Source organism: Protopterus annectens, chromosome 1.part0 (genome assembly GCF_019279795.1).
Source record: "Protopterus annectens isolate FY-2018-M chromosome 1.part0, PAN1.0, whole genome shotgun sequence".
NCBI lineage: Eukaryota > Metazoa > Chordata > Ceratodontiformes > Protopteridae > Protopterus > Protopterus annectens.
Genome location: NC_056725.1, coordinates 1,256,657,031 through 1,256,676,058, shown reverse-complemented (window position 1 = coordinate 1,256,676,058; position 19,028 = coordinate 1,256,657,031). Strand labels below are relative to the sequence as shown.

Sequence of the window (19,028 nt, the reverse complement as noted above, 5' to 3'; positions counted from 1 at the left end):
AAGTTTGGAAATGTCGAACGCAAAAAGGTTTGAATGTGCAATGAGCGAATGCACAGTGACATTCGCTCATTGTAGATTCGGCATTTTGGGGCAGATTGCACTATAGTGGGGATCAGAAAATGGTCTCTTTCCCCACTGTATTGCGATCTCGGAGTTATATTAAAGTAGGGGGTGTGTGGGGGCACAAGGTGCGCTTGCCCCCCTGCTTTACACTTCATTACATTTTTTTCGACATTTATGTTCATAAATCAGCGAATCTGCATTTCAATTTGCTGATTTTTCGAACATTGGAAACTGTCATGGTTTTGTTTTTCGAAGTTACGATTCGCTCATATGCACAATCACACGAGTGTGTTTCTCCTTTGTAAAGGTAAACTGACTTCTACAGTGTATATTGTTTATAACTGAATAGGGGGAAAAACGGTATGGTCATCTGCTTCATTTCCCATTGAAAGACTGTCTATTCTGACCATGTGACTTTGATTTTCAACTTCACTTGCTTGATGACATTAGTGTTTTTCTCTGGCTGAGGCTGTCAAGGACCAGACTGCCCTGCTGCTGATGTTGTCACCCTCATTCAAACCTTGGTCATTCTTGCCCCAGCAATTTCATAAAAAAGCTGCTATGGAGTCAGTGATGGCGGACTTGTTAGGCCAACAGATGGTTGTTAGCATGTATGGCAGCCTTTGTTGACAGCTTTGAGGAAGAAAAAAAAGTCATCTTGCCTTTTGCTTGTTTTTCATCTGATGAAGTTTCTGGCTTTCAGAAAAATTCTGAAATACTTGTTAGACCCAGTGCCTAGCGAAACAATAATGCATATATACAGAAGCATTTTCCAGAATCCCATAAAGTGTACCTAAATCTTTTTTTGTGGATGACTAAGGAACATTTAAAGGTCAGAGTTTCTGATAAAATGTGTACATGACCCGAATATGAAGATTGAGAGGAGGCTGGGATGGAGAAAGAAGTTTTACAGTTTTCTGCCCTAGTCCCATTTTTTTGGTACCGTTGTTACCTGAAGGGGCACCTTCTATATAGCACCTTATGAATCTGGCTTTGAGATCAAGTTCCATTTCTCTGAAAAAAAATGCAATTTCTAAATGTCATTGTCAAAACAGAAAGAAGCAGATGCTGGTACATTTGGAACTGGCCAAGCGCCTATCTGTACTTTCATAACCCTGCTTATCAAAAATTGTTTACAGGCTGTAGGTAAAATATCTGGCCTCAGTTATTTATTTTTTCCCAGTATATTCTTCATCTCTCTTTCCTCTGTTAAACAGATCATTGTCATGAAAGGCAAAAAATAAACTAACCATATGAATGACTTTCTTCAAAATAACAAGTGCTATGGTATATATATCTTAGAAGAAAAATATCCCATAGTTACAGTAGGTAATTGTGATACTATTTATTAAATGCTTTTTCTGTGAGTGTTGTTCTGTCTAACAGTGCTCAGTGAAATGGCACCTTGTTCAAAATTCTAGTGCTACAAATTCATCTGTTTTGTGTTGAGCTACTGAGCAGGGGAGTGGGAAGGAATTATGCACATTCCACTTGGCATAACCAACATTGAGGTTATCATATCTTAAGGATACCAAGGCAGATAAAAATCTATATTTAGTGAGTAGCGTTCAGGCAAGCATGCATGTACCACAGCAGGTACAATGCCCTTAACTGTGTGATATACATATGTTAGCATTTTAGAAAACCTGCTCACTGATGATTCATCTGCACATAGCTCATCTCATGCTTAGACTAGCAAAGCAAAAGATGTTGAAATGTGTGCAGCATTACCCCTTGTGTTCTTTTTATAGTACAGCAGATGTTCATATTTGTACTGCAGGCTCCATGCTGGTCAAAAGATGCCATTTCTAGTTGACAGGCTATGGCTTCCCAACTGAAGTACAGTATAAAATTTCCGTGTCTCTCTTTCAGCCTAAAATTTATTTTTGAAGTCCGAGTACTGCTGTCTAATCCAGAAGAAAGCTACAATGTTGTGGTCCATTGCATATTTCAAGACATAACTTTTGCATATCAACTTTGTATGTTAAGATGAAATATTTCCTGATTTTCTCATGTTTTAATCTTTAGTTATTCTAAGTGGGAATTGTACAGCTCTATGACTATATTATTTGCAAAAAAATATTGTGTGAACAGATGGTTTGAAAGTTTGCAAGCATGTAGGTGATTCATAGAAAGTGAGCCATGGAGCTTTTGATAAATGAAGGACCTACTGGCTTTGCAGATGCTGATCAACATAATGGGGGACTTGCTGTTTCCATCAAGGTGCAGCAACCTCATAGTTGATTATAAATAGCAGAGTGTGTGTGCGTGTGTGTGCGTGTGTGTGTGTGTGTGTGTGTGTGTGTGTGTGTGTGTGTGTGTGTGTGTGTGTGTGTGTGTGCATGTGTGCATGTGTGTGTGTGTGTGTGTGTGTGTGTGTGTGTGTGTGTGTGTGTGTGTGTGTGTGTGTGTGTGTGTGTGTGTGTGTGTGTGTGTGTGTGTGTGTGCACATGCGCGCATGCACTGGGGGTAAAATATTGTCTTTTTATTTATTTATTCATTTACTCATTCAGTTTCCACATTGAATGGTAAGCATTGAGCAGCCAATCTGTTGCAAGAGTAGTGGTTTCCAGCTCTGAAATTGAACCTTATTGGCCGTTTTGGGCTGATTTCTATCCCTTTCAACTTTCTGAGTTAAAAACCTGTGTTTGCATGGGTTTGCGCTTGTTTTAGCTCAGCGGATCCTGTTTGGGCATCCTGCAGACTACTACGGCACCAGAAACGAGGAGAGACTTTTTGATGATTCTAAGTATCTTTTTGGCTTTTTCTTGACTTTTTGCCTATCACACTTTAAAAGCTGTTTATACTGTGTTTCTGTTGATATTTCTGCTGCATTTTACTGTAAAATTGTTTTATTGTGTGTGCACTTTGATTTTCAGCTTAAATTTAATAATTTAAACTGCATTTATTACTGTAGGTATCACACTCAAGTTGTTTTTTTCTGCTTAATTTCTCAACCCCCCCCCCAAAAGAACAAAAAATACTGTTTTGCTCATTTCCCGCCTTTCCTGTACTAGAATAGTCCAGATCCCAGATTTGCTGGTTTCAGGACTTTAGTTTGTGTTTCTGAGTTGTCCAGACCTTGTTGTGGTAGTAAGAAGTCTTTCTACTTATCAGTGAAAGTGGTAAGCATTGAGCAGCCTATCTGTCACAAGAGGAGTGGTTTCCAGCTCTGAAATTGAACCTTATTGGCCATTTTGGGGTGATTTCTATCCCTTTCAACATTCTGAGTTAAAAACCCGTATTTGCGTGGGTTTGCACGAGTTTGCACATTGCACAGCATTGCTTAACTAGGGTTAAACTATTCCCGGTGACATAAAGTCTGCTCTTCAGTTTTTCCCATAGAATTAGCCAGTTTTTTAGTTTTAGCACTTGCATTTGCTTCCTTGTGCTCAGCACTTGTTCAGAACTTGTTGTAAGCACTAAGTAAGCTACAAATTACTACAGCACTCAACCTTCCTCATTACCTAGAGGAAAACTGTTTTAGTACTTACTTTCCTCACTTGCTAGGGGAAAAACAGCTCTTGTACTCAGTTTTCTCACTTGTCTAGAAGTAAATAGATTTTATTCAGGCATGTCCAAGGGTCAGCTTCCGGTGCTGTCTCCTGTCTACCTGATGAATCTGGGCATCTTGGGGCAATGTAGCAATTGCCTCATGTACACAGACAACCCTCTCCTACCACCCAGCACTACAACCTGTGAGAGATGCACTTATCTAGCCAAACTGGAGGTAAAGCTCTCTGCAACCAAGACTGATAGTCAAGAGGCGAAGGTAAACACTTGCACCACACCACACTCATCACATAGTCAAACTAAACCTACACCACCAAAAACCACACATAGAAACACAAAAACATTCACGGAGGCTCTCAGTAATAATCTGCCCAAGCAGCAGAGACCTCCAAAGAAGAAACGCAAGCAACCTCCACCCCCCCAACACAACCAAAATGACACATAGCCCACAGACTCAGTGTGCCACTCAACTACAGGCAAAACAACGTACCCACCACACTAGTCATAGGTGACTCTATAGTCAGGCACACTGATGTCCAACTCGCCAGGCTAAAACAGGAGAAGGTTACTGTCAGCTGCCTGTCGGGCACATAACCCATGCACTCAGATCACTACACAGCAAGTACAAATATGACTCTGTCATTGTTCATGTTGGTGTGAATGACCTAAGATGTACATCCCTGGACTACATGAAAAGAGACATGTTAGAGCTCTCCGATCTTGTAGCCCAGGCAGGTATGACCCTAGCACTGAGTAGTATCCTGCCATCGTCCAGAATGATACCACAGTACAAGGACAAAAATGACTGACTTCAACAGTTGGCTAAGCTCCTGGTGTCTTTCTAAGAGGATCCAGTATCTGTCTGCCTGGAATGACATGATCGACAAACCATGATTCTTTGCCAGAGATGGCCTGCAACTGTCACCCCTGGGATTCCGGATACTGGATAAGGCTCTTGCCTCCACTATAGTGCCTTTTTTTAGGCAAGGTTCAAATGACAAATTCACCATCACAACAGGTAAAAGCAAGCAAAAACTGAGGGTAATGCTACTCAATGCCAGAAGTCTAAACCTCAAAATGCACTCACTCGAGGCACTCCTTAAAATGGAGAACATCGATATCTGTGCAGTGACTGAGACCTGGTTCCCTGCATTACCAGGCTATAACTCATACCACACCTTTCAGCCATCTAACCTGGACCGGAACACTAAAGGTGGAGGTGTGTCCATATTCATTAAGGATATCCACACCTCCAGGCTAGTTGCTCAGCATAATGCAGCCGAGATTATCCAAGTGCAACTAACTCTGGGCAAAAATGCAATCCAAATTGTAGCTGGCTACAGATCCCCCACCATGCCCCAGGATCCCCACTCCTCTTTACTTGATATACTGGAAAATATTAGAGTTCAACCAAACACCCTAATAATGGGTGATTTTAACTACCTCACCATTAACTGGGAAAACTACTCATGTACCAACTCCTTCGCTCAACGCTTTCTGGAATTCATAAATTCTAATGCCCTGGATCAACTTATCCACACCCCTACCAGGGGCAACAATATCCTAGACCTAGTCATTACCAACATGAGTGACCAGTGCTCCACACCTGAAGTCAACTCCTCGCTGGTCAGATCCCACCATAAGCTAATCACCCTAGATATCCACATCTTGCCCCCATCCCACATTAAGGAAACCACATTAAAAAATTTCTCCAAAGCCAACTTCATTTTTCTTAAGACAGAAGTGGCAAACGTCATGACAGCTATGCAGAAGGACAATACAGTTACGACTGCTGAATCCTACACAAGTGCACTCTATAAGCCCTTACATGAGTGCATGGATCTTGCTATTCCTAACAGAACTAAGATGCTATCCTCCAAAAAAAGGAAGCCAGTCTGGTGGTCCGCTGCCATAAACAAACTCTACAACAGAAGGAAGAAACTGTTGCAAAAGAGAGTAAAATCCCACGAATGGAGGAACTCCGTGGTCAGCCTCAGTAAGCAGCTGAGATCCCTCACCCCCTGTAGGCCCATATCTGTACTGGAAGAATGCAGAGTCCTAGTAATCACAACTATGCAGGTAAAAACTGCACTCTCTAAAGCCAACAACATCCCAGGCTGCATTTTACACTAAACTTTAGAACAAACTGGCTCCCCCATCTAAGCACCATGTTCAATCATAGCCTCACATCAGGCTTTGTGCCCACTGAATGGTGCACAGCAACAGTTACCCCACTCCACAAAGGGGGATCCACCACAGACCACGGGAACTATCACCCTGTTAGCCTGATGAGTCTGGCCTGTAAGGCCATACAAGGCATCATCATGGAACTTATAAACAAAGACATTTATAACCTCCAACTCTGGACCCCACTCAGTTCGGGCTTGTGAAAGGCAGATCATGCCTCCTGAACCTGATCGACCTCTTTGAAGCAGTCACCAGAGCCATAGACGAGGGTAAGGTGGTTCACACACAACCTTATCTTGACCTCGCCAAGGTTTTTGACACCATCCCCTATTCTGGAATTATAGATAAACTCACTAAATTAGGTATAAATTCCTACGTCACAAGATGGGTTTCCAACTGACAAAACCCACACTGTAAAAGTTGCAGACTCCAAATCTGACTTCAAACCAGTGACAAGTGGATTACCACAGGGTTCAGTCCTGGGTCCTCTCCTGTTTTGTATCTACTTTTCTGAAGTACAGTCCAACACAGAAGGTCTCTGGCTAACAAAGTTCGCAAATGACAGCAAACTAGGAGCCATAGTCGAGTCCGCAAATGATGTGTACATCCTACAGAAGGGCCTCAATGAGACAGACACCTGGTGTCAGAGCCATGGCCTCAAGCTCAATGCCAAAAAATGCATTGTCATCCCCTTTGGTAAAAACTCTGTACCCATGAACTACCACATAGGCGGCAGTCTGCTTAATGCCGAATATGTGATAAGAGACCTTGGGACCCAGGTGGACAGTAGTCTCTCCTTTGATAATCACATTGCCACAGTAGTCAGAAAATCCTTCTACATGGCACACTTCATCACAAAAGGGTTCTCATCCAAGAAAAAAAGAGGTCATTGTTCCCCTCTACTCGTCACTCATTAGACCCATTAATAGAGTACAACTCCCCCTTTGGAATGTACCTCACAAGACATCTGCAACAGCTGGAAAGGCTGCAGAAGTACCTCGCCAAGAGGATTACTGGCCTCAAACAGATGTCGTATGATGATCGTCTCAAAAAACTCCAGCTTTACTCCGTAGCATATCACCTACTCCGAGGTGATCTCTGCCTAACATACAAAGCTATGACAATCCCAGAGCTATTGGACATGCTACACCAAAAGAAATCCCAATCCCTCCGAGCTACATGCTCTAGGGAACTAAACCTTGTCACCACTATAAACAGAACATGCTGGAGGGATAGATTCCTGTTCCAGAGACTTCCCATACTCTGGAACAAACTACCCATCTATGTCAAGCAGAGTTCCTCATTAGCACTCTTCAAGAAAAATCTTGATGAGTGGATAGGAAATAGGAAATTCACCCCTGGGATCACTTCTGTGGTTCTGCTCGACAGAGGCACAGGAAAATAACTTTCTTGGGTGGCGAAAGCCAGGAAACCTTGTTGGCTAGGCTTACTTAGGCCCTTGGGCCGATAGCCTAGTACCTACCCATGAGCCTAATTAGCTTCGTGTTGTCCTACAGAGCCAAATGAAGACTGCTTGTAGTGAAACATACTACTTTAGAGGGGTGGGGGCAAGATGGGTGACAATTACTAACAGGATGACTTTTTTTTTTAACTTTCGACAGACAAACAGCTGAAGACAGTATACCAGAATATGTTGTCTTTAGTTAAATTTTGGTATATGATATAAAGGTGTTGTACATTTTGTGGAAGGATACATTAGAACTTGCAAACTGTACATTTACATGTGCGTCTGGCTAGACAGATTCACTGACTTATGTTAGTGAAGTTGCAGTCAAAGAACTGGTCTACATGCATGTAAAGTTACACATGATTATTTGTGAAAAAACATTTGGTAGAATGGATATTAATTGCTTTTTCTGTTGTTGTTACTTTTGTGGTAGTATAATCTGTAATGCTGAATGATAATGTGAAATCCAAGTATTAATAAATCTTTTGACTAGCATGTGTGCAGTTTATATATGTATACTACTTATCCTCCCTAACACTGCTGTGTGCCTGTCTGCTTCTTTTTCCTGCCTTCCTTTACTGGCTTTTGTTAGCTTTCACCAAGCCCTACACCTGCATCACCGAGCCCCAAGAAACCACCAACAAAGGACCCTCTAGCCGATCTTAACATCAAGGATTTCTTGTAAATACAAAAGGTACAATGTTGTGGCAGTGTGTGGTCGTGAATGTTGTTTTGCAAATTTTGTATTGATTTTGCTTCTTACTACACACAGAGTTGCTGCTTGAAAATTTATTGAAACTCGAAAAACATGAAAAATCCTCTCACTGTAAGCTATTAATGCATTAGCTTTCATTTTGATATGATTATTCAGAGTGTGGTGTTGCATTGGACGGTAAAGAACAAACTTCAACTCTGAAATTTCTGTAAGCTTGCATTGGAAACACTAGTTTGTACTCTGATGTTGTATGTGAGTGCATACACACATGCTCTGTGTATGTATGGTTGCATGAATGTGTGTGTGTGTACATTTGTACTTTTATTTCATGTTTGATTTCCATCTTGCTCCACTAAAGCAAACTGCAGACTTCAGTCAGCACCTGTTAGTCCATCAGTTCATTCCCATGTATACATTCTCTTAAGAGGGAGAGAGGTGAGACTTGTGGGCCAAGGTTGCCACACTGCAGATCATGGATAACATTTTAGTTATTCCACATTCCTTCCATCTGCCATGCCAAGCACTGCATGTAAAGTATTTGCATGACTCTCGTGCAGCCTCCTACAAGGAAGTCTGTTGTCCATCTGCTTTTAGTACTCCAATCACCTGTTTTCTGCTGACATTGGCTACTTTCTCAGTCCACTCCTACAGAGAGGGAGGAGAGATGTCAGATGGCTGTGTTTTTCCGTCCTGCCTTCCTCCATTGCCTTGGAAGTGCTGTCATGTAGTTAGTGACAAGTTTTATGCATAGACATATAGACTTGCCTACAGGGCTGTGTGTTGGACATATTCTGTGTTTAACCTAATATGCCTATCTGCTTGCAGATCCCCTCCTCCCCATTTGCTAGACAGTGGCTTTTCCCTCAGCCTTTCCCCCCAACAGCAGAGGATGAGCCTCAGACTACTCATTCCTTCTGCTACTAGCAAGTCTTTGTTTGTTTACGGAATACGTATCACTGACAGCATGGTGTATAACCTTGAGCCATGTTAGCAGGCCTCAATGTGTCATTTGATGTAGAAATTTACTGGTAAATGTGATGTACTTTAGTAAAAAAAAAGTTGAAATTATGTGAAATGCCTTTTAATTGTATGTTCGTTGAGTATGTTAATTATGTTGATAGTTTCACTCTTGTTTGTCTTTAAATTCTTTGTAGCTTATGTAACCAGAGTTCATCTGATATCTAAGTAGTTGTGCAACTTTGATCAGTTTTATGTGTACTGTAAAAGGAGGCTTGGTTTATGTTCAGCATTAGTCTAGAAAACATCACTTGCTTATATCGTATCAAACGTGATTTAGATGATAAAGTAAAATATATACACATAATATATGCAAATGCCAAAAAAGTGAAGACTAAACATTTAAAAACTGTGATCAGATTTTGTCAGTAGAATGGAGAGCAGCATAATTATGCAAGCAACGTCCATTATTCAGTGGGAAAAGTATATGTGTATGTGTTTCTCAAAGCTGCTTTCCTTAGTTCTCACTACACAGTATTTTTTGATGGTGTCAGTGAAAGTAAATACCATGAATGTGTAACCTTTCGCATTCCTTAACACACTGATTTATCAGCTGGTGTACATACTTGTAATTATTATGCATGACACACACACACACACACACACACACACACACACACACACTTTGTTAAACTTAAACAGACAAGAACATCATTAACTAACAGATGTACTTCTGCACAGTGCTTCTTGGGGGCATCACTGGTGCTGTTGAAGATTTCCTGGGACAGATTGCAGCGACGTTGGCATTTACTGGAATAAACCTATTTGAAAATGTGTCTCGAGTTTTGGTGAACATTTAGATACTTTTATGTTGTTGAATTTATGTTTATTATGCCCAAAGTGCTTTGGAAACTAAAAAGTAATTTTAAATTTTGAGTTGACAGAATCTGTAAAATATCAGTCATCCATATTCTCTTGGTAACCATGTCATTTTCTTGGATGATATTTTCCAAAAACACACTTGTGTCAGCATGCCATATTATCCTTGTGAAACCCAGAAGATATCTGTTTGACCACAGTAAGTTAGCCCACAAGCCATTCACTTCAGAGCCTAAACACAATTATACTGAGAATGTGGTCATGCTGCCCGTTATTCCGTGGGACCTGGATCTTCTTTTCCAGTACTGTAGTGATGTGAACCATGGGATAACCATCGGGAACAATGTAAGAGTGCAGGTTGTAGAAGAGGCGGCGACATGCCGTGCTGCATTACCAGGAAATTAAGAGAGAAGCTCAGGCTGTAGTGCCACATTACAGGGCTTGGGTGAGTCCTGTCCTGGTGACATATTGTGTGGATATCTGAAAGCCTTTCAGAGAAAGAAAACTATGTTTTGTCAAAAGAGTTTAAAATAACAAAAAGAATGATGAGGTGAAATTGAATAGCAGGACTTGTTGCAAGGAAAGGAAAGAAAATGAAGGTTGTGACATAATTATGAGAAGAGACAGAAGAGGAAGAAAGGAGCAAATGAAACTAAAGGGGCTGGGTTAAGACTGGATGAGATGTCATTTATTTTTCAGAGGTAGCGGTGGTGGTAGGGTAGATGCGTGGAACTGTTTGCCAGTGAAGAAGATGGACCAGGGGAATGGCAGGGGTTTTCAGGCTAGTTTTAGACAGGTGGTGGAAGTGATGGAAGGGCTGAGAGGGAGGAAAAGCAGCAGCATTTGTTTAGTAACCACATTCAGATAGACTTAACAGGGTAGTTTTCTCCTTCTGCTGCCATACGTATGTGGCACACGTGGTGCAGTGGTGATATATCAGATATTACCTAGGTGCAGTCGAGGGAAAGTGCAGCTAATGGCAGTGTCCTAGGACAGTGACAGCTTGAACATCATGAGATACACCTACAGTGCTACTGATACAACTAAATGTGGTACAAGTACAGTAAAGAGTCTATTATTCAAACTAATTGGGACCTAGGGTAGTTCGGATAATCGGATTGTTCGAATGATAAAACATAATTGAACCGGATAAAAAACTTCTAAAATCTTGTTTTTTTTCTGCATGCAGGAATACACTTTTCAAACATTCAGAGTTTCCAAAGGACAATAAAGAATATTTTTCACACACAAGCTGGCTACAAGCTTAAAAAGCAAATATGTATAATGTTTACATATTCAGGCTTTATGATTTTTCCTACCTGAAAACGTTGGAAGGCTGGTTCTGATAATTGACGTTTCTGATAATCACCGTTTGGATAATCTACTTTCTACTGTACCAGCATATGTGGCAACTGTAATATTTGGTTATGGCTGACAAGTGTTACAGCAAAGAAATGGGTGTTGCCTTCAGGAGATCAGTCATGTTTGGCAAGGATGTGCAGAGGGAAATCTCCAGTTTGGAAAACCCTTTTTAGTGTCCACAAGATATGAATACTAAGTTCTCTAGAGCCTTGAGACGTGTAGGGTATTGGTTTATATCCCACTAGCATTGTAGGCAATACTGTAATTGTATCATCTCCATGAATAAATTCAAGCCATTCTTGCTACTCTCTTTAGTAGTGGGTGCTAACCCTAACTCTAACACTGCCCCTTCCCTCAACCCTAACCCTACACCTTGCCTTCCTAAAAAGCTTCCCGTAATACTGCCACTATTCAGTTGAATTTGAGGTCAGTGTTCTGAGGTGGGATTAGTGTTAATATCAGGACAGGAAATAGTTTCCTTTCTTGATATTATTGCATTTGGTGTTTCTTGTGTTTGGTATTGTGTATTTTCTAACTGTTTTGCCTGTGTTTTTAATATCTGACATTAAAGAATAATAGAACGATTTATATCTGTTTATATATGCACATATATATATATATATATATATATATATATATATATATATATATATATGGGTCCTAGTTGTTACATTGAAAGTATGGTTCATTGAACCATACTTTCGCGTACCCACTTTAACGAAAGTGAATTTTATCGTATATAGTAAAGGGGAATAGCCCCCACCTATTTTAAACATTGTAAACCATAGACATGGATACTTACAAGTTGAATGAATAACTCTTTCCAGAAGACAATATATACCCAAACTATGTGGGGAGGGCTATGCTCCCACACCCTCCAATGTGGGGGACTGTGCACCCCACCCCCATACTATATATACTAACTACAGGAGTGCACTACAGTGGGGAACAGAGCATATACCTTTCAGCAAAATGAGTTTCACTCATATGAGTTTTCAGTGAAGTGAGCTTTCAGTGTATTGTGCTTAGGCAGCTGAGTTTCAGTGAAACGAGTTTCAATTAAATGAAGTAGACCCATATATGCAAAAAGTTCTTGTATTATCTTTTCTGTTAGAGCAGTGGGTTAGTTCAGAGGTTTATTGTGGCAAGGGTGCAGGATTCAACTTACTTTTAGTGCTTTTAAGACATGGCATGTAATATTATCCCTGGTGTCTAGTGGTTCCCCTCACAATATTTTAATTATTCTTTTTTAATTAAGTGCCTTTAAGGCATAGTATTTACAGTATCCCTGAGGTTTGGTGTTTTCCCACCCTATCCCCGTTATGTGTAAGTACCATCATGACACACGTATTTAGAGTTAACGCTGGTATCTTGTGACCCCCCCACCGACCCCCTTATTAAGAGCTAGTCCTGGTGTCTAGTAGTCTCCTTTGATCCATTGTTGCATGCTTTGCTTGTTGATCTGTAGGTGTTGGAAGTATGACAGCAACCCCAACACACACACACACACACACACACACACACACACACACACACACACACACACACGAACCCTACCTAACCTACCCTTTAAACTAACTCCCCTCCTGCTACCTCCCAGGCAGACATACACACCTACACTCCTTCACTACACTCGCACACACCCCTATAGCATTCCACGATGATTAAACATAGCTAAATTGTGTATTCCTCTCCCCCTGGACTACCTCGTTTTTATTTAGCATAGCCAATGCGTCATCCCAAGACAGTGTTGCACACCTTTGTGCAAAACCGCTGCAATAGGGCGTTCTCTGATTTTAGAAGTGTTACCGTGAGGTGTGCTCCTGATGTACACCTTGTGATAACGTTTATTAATTCGGATTTTAGTGAAACCGTTTGAAGTATTCTTGACAAAAAGTGTCCAAAAGATGACTTCTGTATTTTGACTTGTTTTCTTCCACAAATGTACATTTTTGTAGCTGAAATATTCAGTGAAACATATTTCTTACAGCTCAGTAGCAGCATGTCAGCTACAGGAAAGACATATTTGGCACACTTTCTTTTTGCAGACATAGTTGGTATCTGATTCAACAGGATCACTGGTCATCACTTTTCTACCACTGAAAACAAATTTTAAATGAATAAAATAAATAACAGCAAGACAATAGTCAGTGAGCCAAATTGAAGTCTTCTGTTAAATGTGTGTCCAAAAATCAATTCTAAATTTTGACTTAATCTTTTACATTCAAGAAATTACCTGTTTGCAAGAAATGATGCTGTGAAATGATAAAATATTAATTGGAGCACATTTGGATGTGACCTGTTAGGAACAGCAGTCATGGTTAATTAAATATTTGTCACTGTTTCTGTCTGCACAAGTAGTCACGTGTTTGAGTCTGCAGAGTCACTGGTCAAAAGCAGGGCAGTGCACATTATAGTATCTTAAAGTATTCTTGATAAGTGGATGCCCAATGATGACTTCTGGATTGTGACTTAAGAATTTTCTTCGAAGAAAATACCAGCTCATAGCAATGCGTACTACCAATAATGAAAGATTCAGTGGAACAGATTTGGATATGACTCTGCAGAAACATACATGTCAGTTGAAACAAATGAGGTATTTCTTCCTCTTTTTTTGTTTGCAAAGGTTGTCAATGTTTATATCAGCATTTAAAGTAACAGTTTGAGGTTTTGCTTATAAGTGAGTGTCCAAAAGATGTTTCTTATTTCTGATGTGATATTTTTCATCTGGGAGCATAACTGTTTACAGCAACACGTGCTTCCAGTTAATGAAATACATCTAAGTGCAAGTCTTATCAAATTGGGATGTGATTCAGTAGAAACACATTGGCTATAAAAAATAATGATACCTGTTTGAAAGAATGAGTTCTGAACTCACTTTGGTTCTGCAGGTCAGTAAGTTCCATCTGGAAATCATCACAGAGAAGTATGGAACTCTATGTTGAATTGTGAAACTGTCAATGTTACTCCCTCCACCCTCAAGATAAGGTAGTACAGTAACTTTAAGAATAAATATTGCTGTTGCAAAAACAGTGCATCCTGTACTTGTGAAGTAAATTTATTTTGTACAACATTTGTCAGGATTCAAAAAGATGGTACTAATGCTGTGTCAGTGGCACAAAAGGTAATGCACTTGCCTTTGGTGCAGAAAGCTGTGGGTTCTATTTCCACACCGGGTAGATCAATTGCTGACACTGCAATACAGCAAAAGGGGGATGCTGCACTCCTGTGTGTGATGTCCTTTGGATGAGACATTAAACAGAGGTCCATCTGCTTGAGTTGGTTGTACCTCAAGTAGATGTAAAAGATCTCATGGCACCTATCGAAAAGACCAGGAGAAGTTCCCCTAGTAGTGTAAATATCAGCTCAGATCTCCCCTGAAAAAATGCTACTAGCTTAGTGGGACTAACCCAGTTAACAAATGTATAGAACAAATGCATCATAACATTCATTGAAAAAAGCTTCTGTTAAAACATAGACTTTAAAATATCTTTGTGATGGTACATATGGAGTTTTACATTAATAAATATTTTTGTTAATAGAAACAGTACATATTTACATGCCATTTGTAAATGAAAATGTATTTCAGCAAGTAGGACATTCCTGTGCCATCAAAAAACTACTGCACTGGCACTAGCAGTATGCATTCTCCCTTCCCTCAGCCAAACTGCGCTGTTTGCACAAGGTTCACACATTCTTCTGTCACTTGAAAATCAGTTGTTCAGTGTGTGTGTATTTTTGTTTGTGTGTATTGCAGCGTACGAGTGTATTGCTGCCTACATCAATGTATCTATATAAATAAATGCAGGTATGTTTGCATGTGTATATATCTATATCTATCTATATATATGTATGTATGTATATGTACACACACATATATATATATATATATATATATATATATATATACATATATATATATACACATAGAGACAATAACCACAGTATTCATAACAATATCCAAGACAGATTCTGCTGTGTGCAGTGTGTACTACTACCACTGATCACAGGTGTATTTATTTTACTGGAAAAAACACTTATTACTAATATAGTTTTAGTTCCTGCCAAAACAGTGCCTCGTTCTCCAGCTCCTGTGTCAGGTATTGAGAAAACTGAGATATTTTTAAAAACTTGCCATACAGCTAAATCAACATGGAGATTTAAAGTGCCATAAACCTTTTTATATGACAGAAATGTATAGAAACAGAAATCAAATGTTAGTCTTGTTTTCAAAAATCTGTAAAACTAAGTGTATGCAAGAAAGAACTCTCAACTTTAAACATAAAGACATCAAATATTACTCATTAGAAAAAACACTGGCAAAAACTGAATGAGCTATTGGAAAAATATTAATGACTTGTATTGCTATCTTACTGCTGCGGTCCCTTGTATATAATTACCTTTTTGTTTTTTTATTTTTGAATTGTATTCTTTCAAGTTTATAAAATTAATAAAAAATTATTTGGAAAACAAATCTGTAAAGCTTCCTGCACATGAACAGCTGTGAATTCTACTGTCTGTGCTCCTGTGATTCTACAGGTTTCTCCCTGTTAGTTATTCCAATTGGCATGCAGCAGTCACGAGGAACAACCAAGTGAGTCTGCAACCATGAAAAAAGTGGTAGAAGGCAATGTGAATTTTTAAAACCTATTTCGTTTGGTGATTTGTATTGTGAATGATTGTAATACTAGCATTTTAAAAGACTGTGAGACTTTGTGACCTATGGGAAACTCCGTCGCAGACAGAGTTGTGGCCTACTGACAGCAGTAAGGAGAAACTTGGTTTACAGTGTGGTGTACTGTACACTGTGTGAATAGTGCACAGTTGGCTCTCTAAACATCTGCATAAGGGGAAGGGAAAAAATCAGTGCATATGCTTTGTGACTTATCAGTACTGCACATGCACGTGCACGCACACACCACTCGTGCATACATTTGCGAGTCTGTATGTGTGTATTTCTCTCTCTGTTTGCAAGCTGCATCAGAGAGCTTGAAAAGAGAGAGCTATCCACATTGTAAACCATTGTAGCTGGTCTAGGCTAATGCATAGGAGTATACAGCAGAGTGCAGAATGTTTTTAAACTGCATTTGTTTCATTTCTCTCTCTTACTTGCTAGTTATTATTTAAAGGTCATTTGACTCTGACCTGAGTCATTACAAAACTCTGTTGCCCTGACATGTTGCGGGCCCCTGCTAGACTGTGCTAGTGTCAGTAGAACCCACATGACATGTTGTTACCTCTGTTTAGCTTCCAGAATACTGCAGCAACTTTGCAGATGATATGCCAACAGCCTGGTTTCATTGTATGCATTTGTGCATGTGTGTGTGTGTGTTGATGTGTGAGAGTGACTTTGGTGTCTGTGTTTCCACAGAAGTACAATAGCATCTGTGCTGTTAATTCAGGTTGGTAAGAGTGATGTAATGCAGTGTTAATAAACAGCTCTGGTGCAAATCATAGCTGTCTCTGAATCGCTTTAGCATGCTTAGTCATGCAGTGTAGTTCTTAGACTGTGTATTAGTTTATGCCTGTTGCATAGTAATGTTTCACTTATGCTCTACTGAGTTTTTTGTCTTTAAATTAGAAGTTGGCATTTTTCATGTAATTTTTTCCTTGCCATTAGCTCCATTTCATTGGTACTATACCTGAAAGCCTATCCTTGACTTCTTATTAGTTAAGTTGGATTAGATAGGTTAAACTGTCTAATACTGTACTTGTACCTGTTTATCCAGCTCACACGGCCACTTCTGCAGAGTTAATGCAAAATTCTTCCTTTTTGCAGTGTGTGAATGTCCCACTTTTCTCATGCCTGTTGTACAGTGAAACAAGAGGTTCTGTTCCTGACAGTTTGCTGTAAATGAACATTGGTATCTTTCTTTATCAAGTGTGTCACGTTTTGAAATAAGTCCCTTAGTACTATATTGTCTGTTTTGCTGAGGGACTAGATACATTTCTTGGATATCACAAAAAGATATTCGGGATACACAGGAAAATGACTTTGAGAAGGAGTTTTCCAGCACTTAATAATAACAAATGGATATAATTTAGCTTCTCTGTCTCTGATGTTTCTTAGCAATAACTACAGTTCTTCATCACTGTCATGCTGTATGCCACTCATATTGTACTTGCAGTTTTCTTTTTTCATACTAGAGCACGTTCATACCAAAACTTTTTTCTTTTTACTCCTCAAAAATTATGAACACTTTCACAGTGCTTCTGTGGTTAGTCAATTTGGTTATAATTTTTTTGGGGGGCTTCTTTTCTAGTACCTGTATTGGTCTCATTCATCTAAGATGTGTACATTTATACATTTTTGTCTTTTCATGGAACCACCATTGTCTGTTCGTATATTATCCATGATGTCACTACAGAAATCTGTTAATGTGTGTGTAGTAAGCACCCTTCTAAATGTGTCTGCACAAAGTATGTTCATTGTTTAGATGATGAAACATTTTGAAAGCATTTATAGAATAGTGTTAAATAAAAACAAGTATGAAGTATTGGGGTGGGGGGTCAGTTTATGATTCTGAGAGCAAACATTTGGAAGTGCATATACAGAATTTGTAAAATCATAAATATATTTTGCTTTCATAACATAAGAACCAAAGCCATTATTTATTTATGCTTGAAAGTAGTGTATTCCAGCATTTTTGAAATGCAGTTATAGCTAAACGCAAACAAATTCCTGAGAAGTGTAATTTGGTTATTTCTTTTCCTGAATCCTTTGTCCTTTTGGGATTTAGGAATACTTCTCAAGAATTTGCTCAGCTGTTAACTCACTGCAGAGGGTCCGTCAGAGTATTATATAACAAATGTGTCATTTGTTATCATTTCTAGTTGGCCTTTGAGAGGGGATCTCAGTAGTGGGTCCCTTCTTTCTTGTCCTTTTTGGGATCCTTGGACTGGATGTACCCTGTTATACTGACACCGGAATTCCTTATCATGCAATAAGGAGGTTGCCGAAGCTGTACTTGTGTGAGCTTGAAACTGGGATGATGAGGGGAAGTTAACTGATCAACTGAATACAGTGTCTTTTTGAAGGTCATTTGATATGACAGGTAGTCAAATATATGTTAGTTTCTAGCCTTCCTTCTTCCTCTTGAAAGAAGGAGCTTCTTTCCTCTGTAGTTGGTCTCCTGTGGACTACTGAAGAGCAGTCTGTGCCTGACCTACAAGGCATTCTCCAATCCAGCCCAGATGGAACTGCTACACATTCACAAAACAAACAGCACTAGAATTACCTAATCGAAGGATCTAATCCTCATCTGTGACATAAAACATTTTGGTGGGACAGGTATGTGTCTCAGAGGTTACCTCTTCTCTTGGGCAGACTCCACATTCTTGTGAAGCAGAGCTCTTCCCTAAGCCTATCTAATTGGAATTTGGACCAGTGCATGGAAATCAATTTACCCCTGGCTTGTCGCCTTTGGCCTTTATAGATAGGGGCAATGTGTATAGGCCCTAAGGCATAACATGTATATACCAAAGCTATTCTAGCCCATGGGCATTGATAACCTCCTATGATCCCATAAAACACTTTTCACTATGTGTTTGCTTCTTCTTTAAGAGCTCCTCTTAAAGCAAGAAAGAGCAGTTATAGCACTCCAAATAAAAGACAAAGGAGTTTTTCATGTAACTTACTTTAGATCTGTCAGCTCTTAGAAGGAATGGAATTCTATTTATTTTATTTATTTATTTAATTTTACATTTGTTAACTGGGAAATTCGACTGGACTAGGCCCATTACAGCGGAGGCCCAGGGAGAAAAGCTCCACATTGTTTAGCAAGAGAGAAATATTTTTATGCAGAGTAGTACAAGTTAAACAAGAGAGAAATATTTTTTATACAGAGTAGTACAACAAACATGTACATTATACAACAAAACAAT

At 39.5% G+C, this 19,028-nt stretch overlaps 1 protein-coding gene across 18 annotated transcripts in view; it reads left to right on the top strand.

Annotated features, from left to right (window-relative positions):
* Window positions 1-19,028, top strand: part of SNAP91 (synaptosome associated protein 91) — a 2,005,574-nt gene that overhangs the window by 1,961,235 nt on the left and 25,311 nt on the right. For 17 of the 18 annotated variants that reach the window (XM_044066049.1, XM_044066072.1, XM_044066088.1 and 14 more), the window contains one exon: window positions 7,824-7,925. The exons of the other annotated variant lie outside the window; for it this stretch is intronic. In XM_044066049.1, the coding sequence (XP_043921984.1) occupies window positions 7,824-7,916 (93 nt within the window). In that variant the 3' untranslated portion in view covers window positions 7,917-7,925. The remainder of the gene's footprint in view (window positions 1-7,823; window positions 7,926-19,028) is intronic. 18 annotated transcript variants of the gene reach the window in all.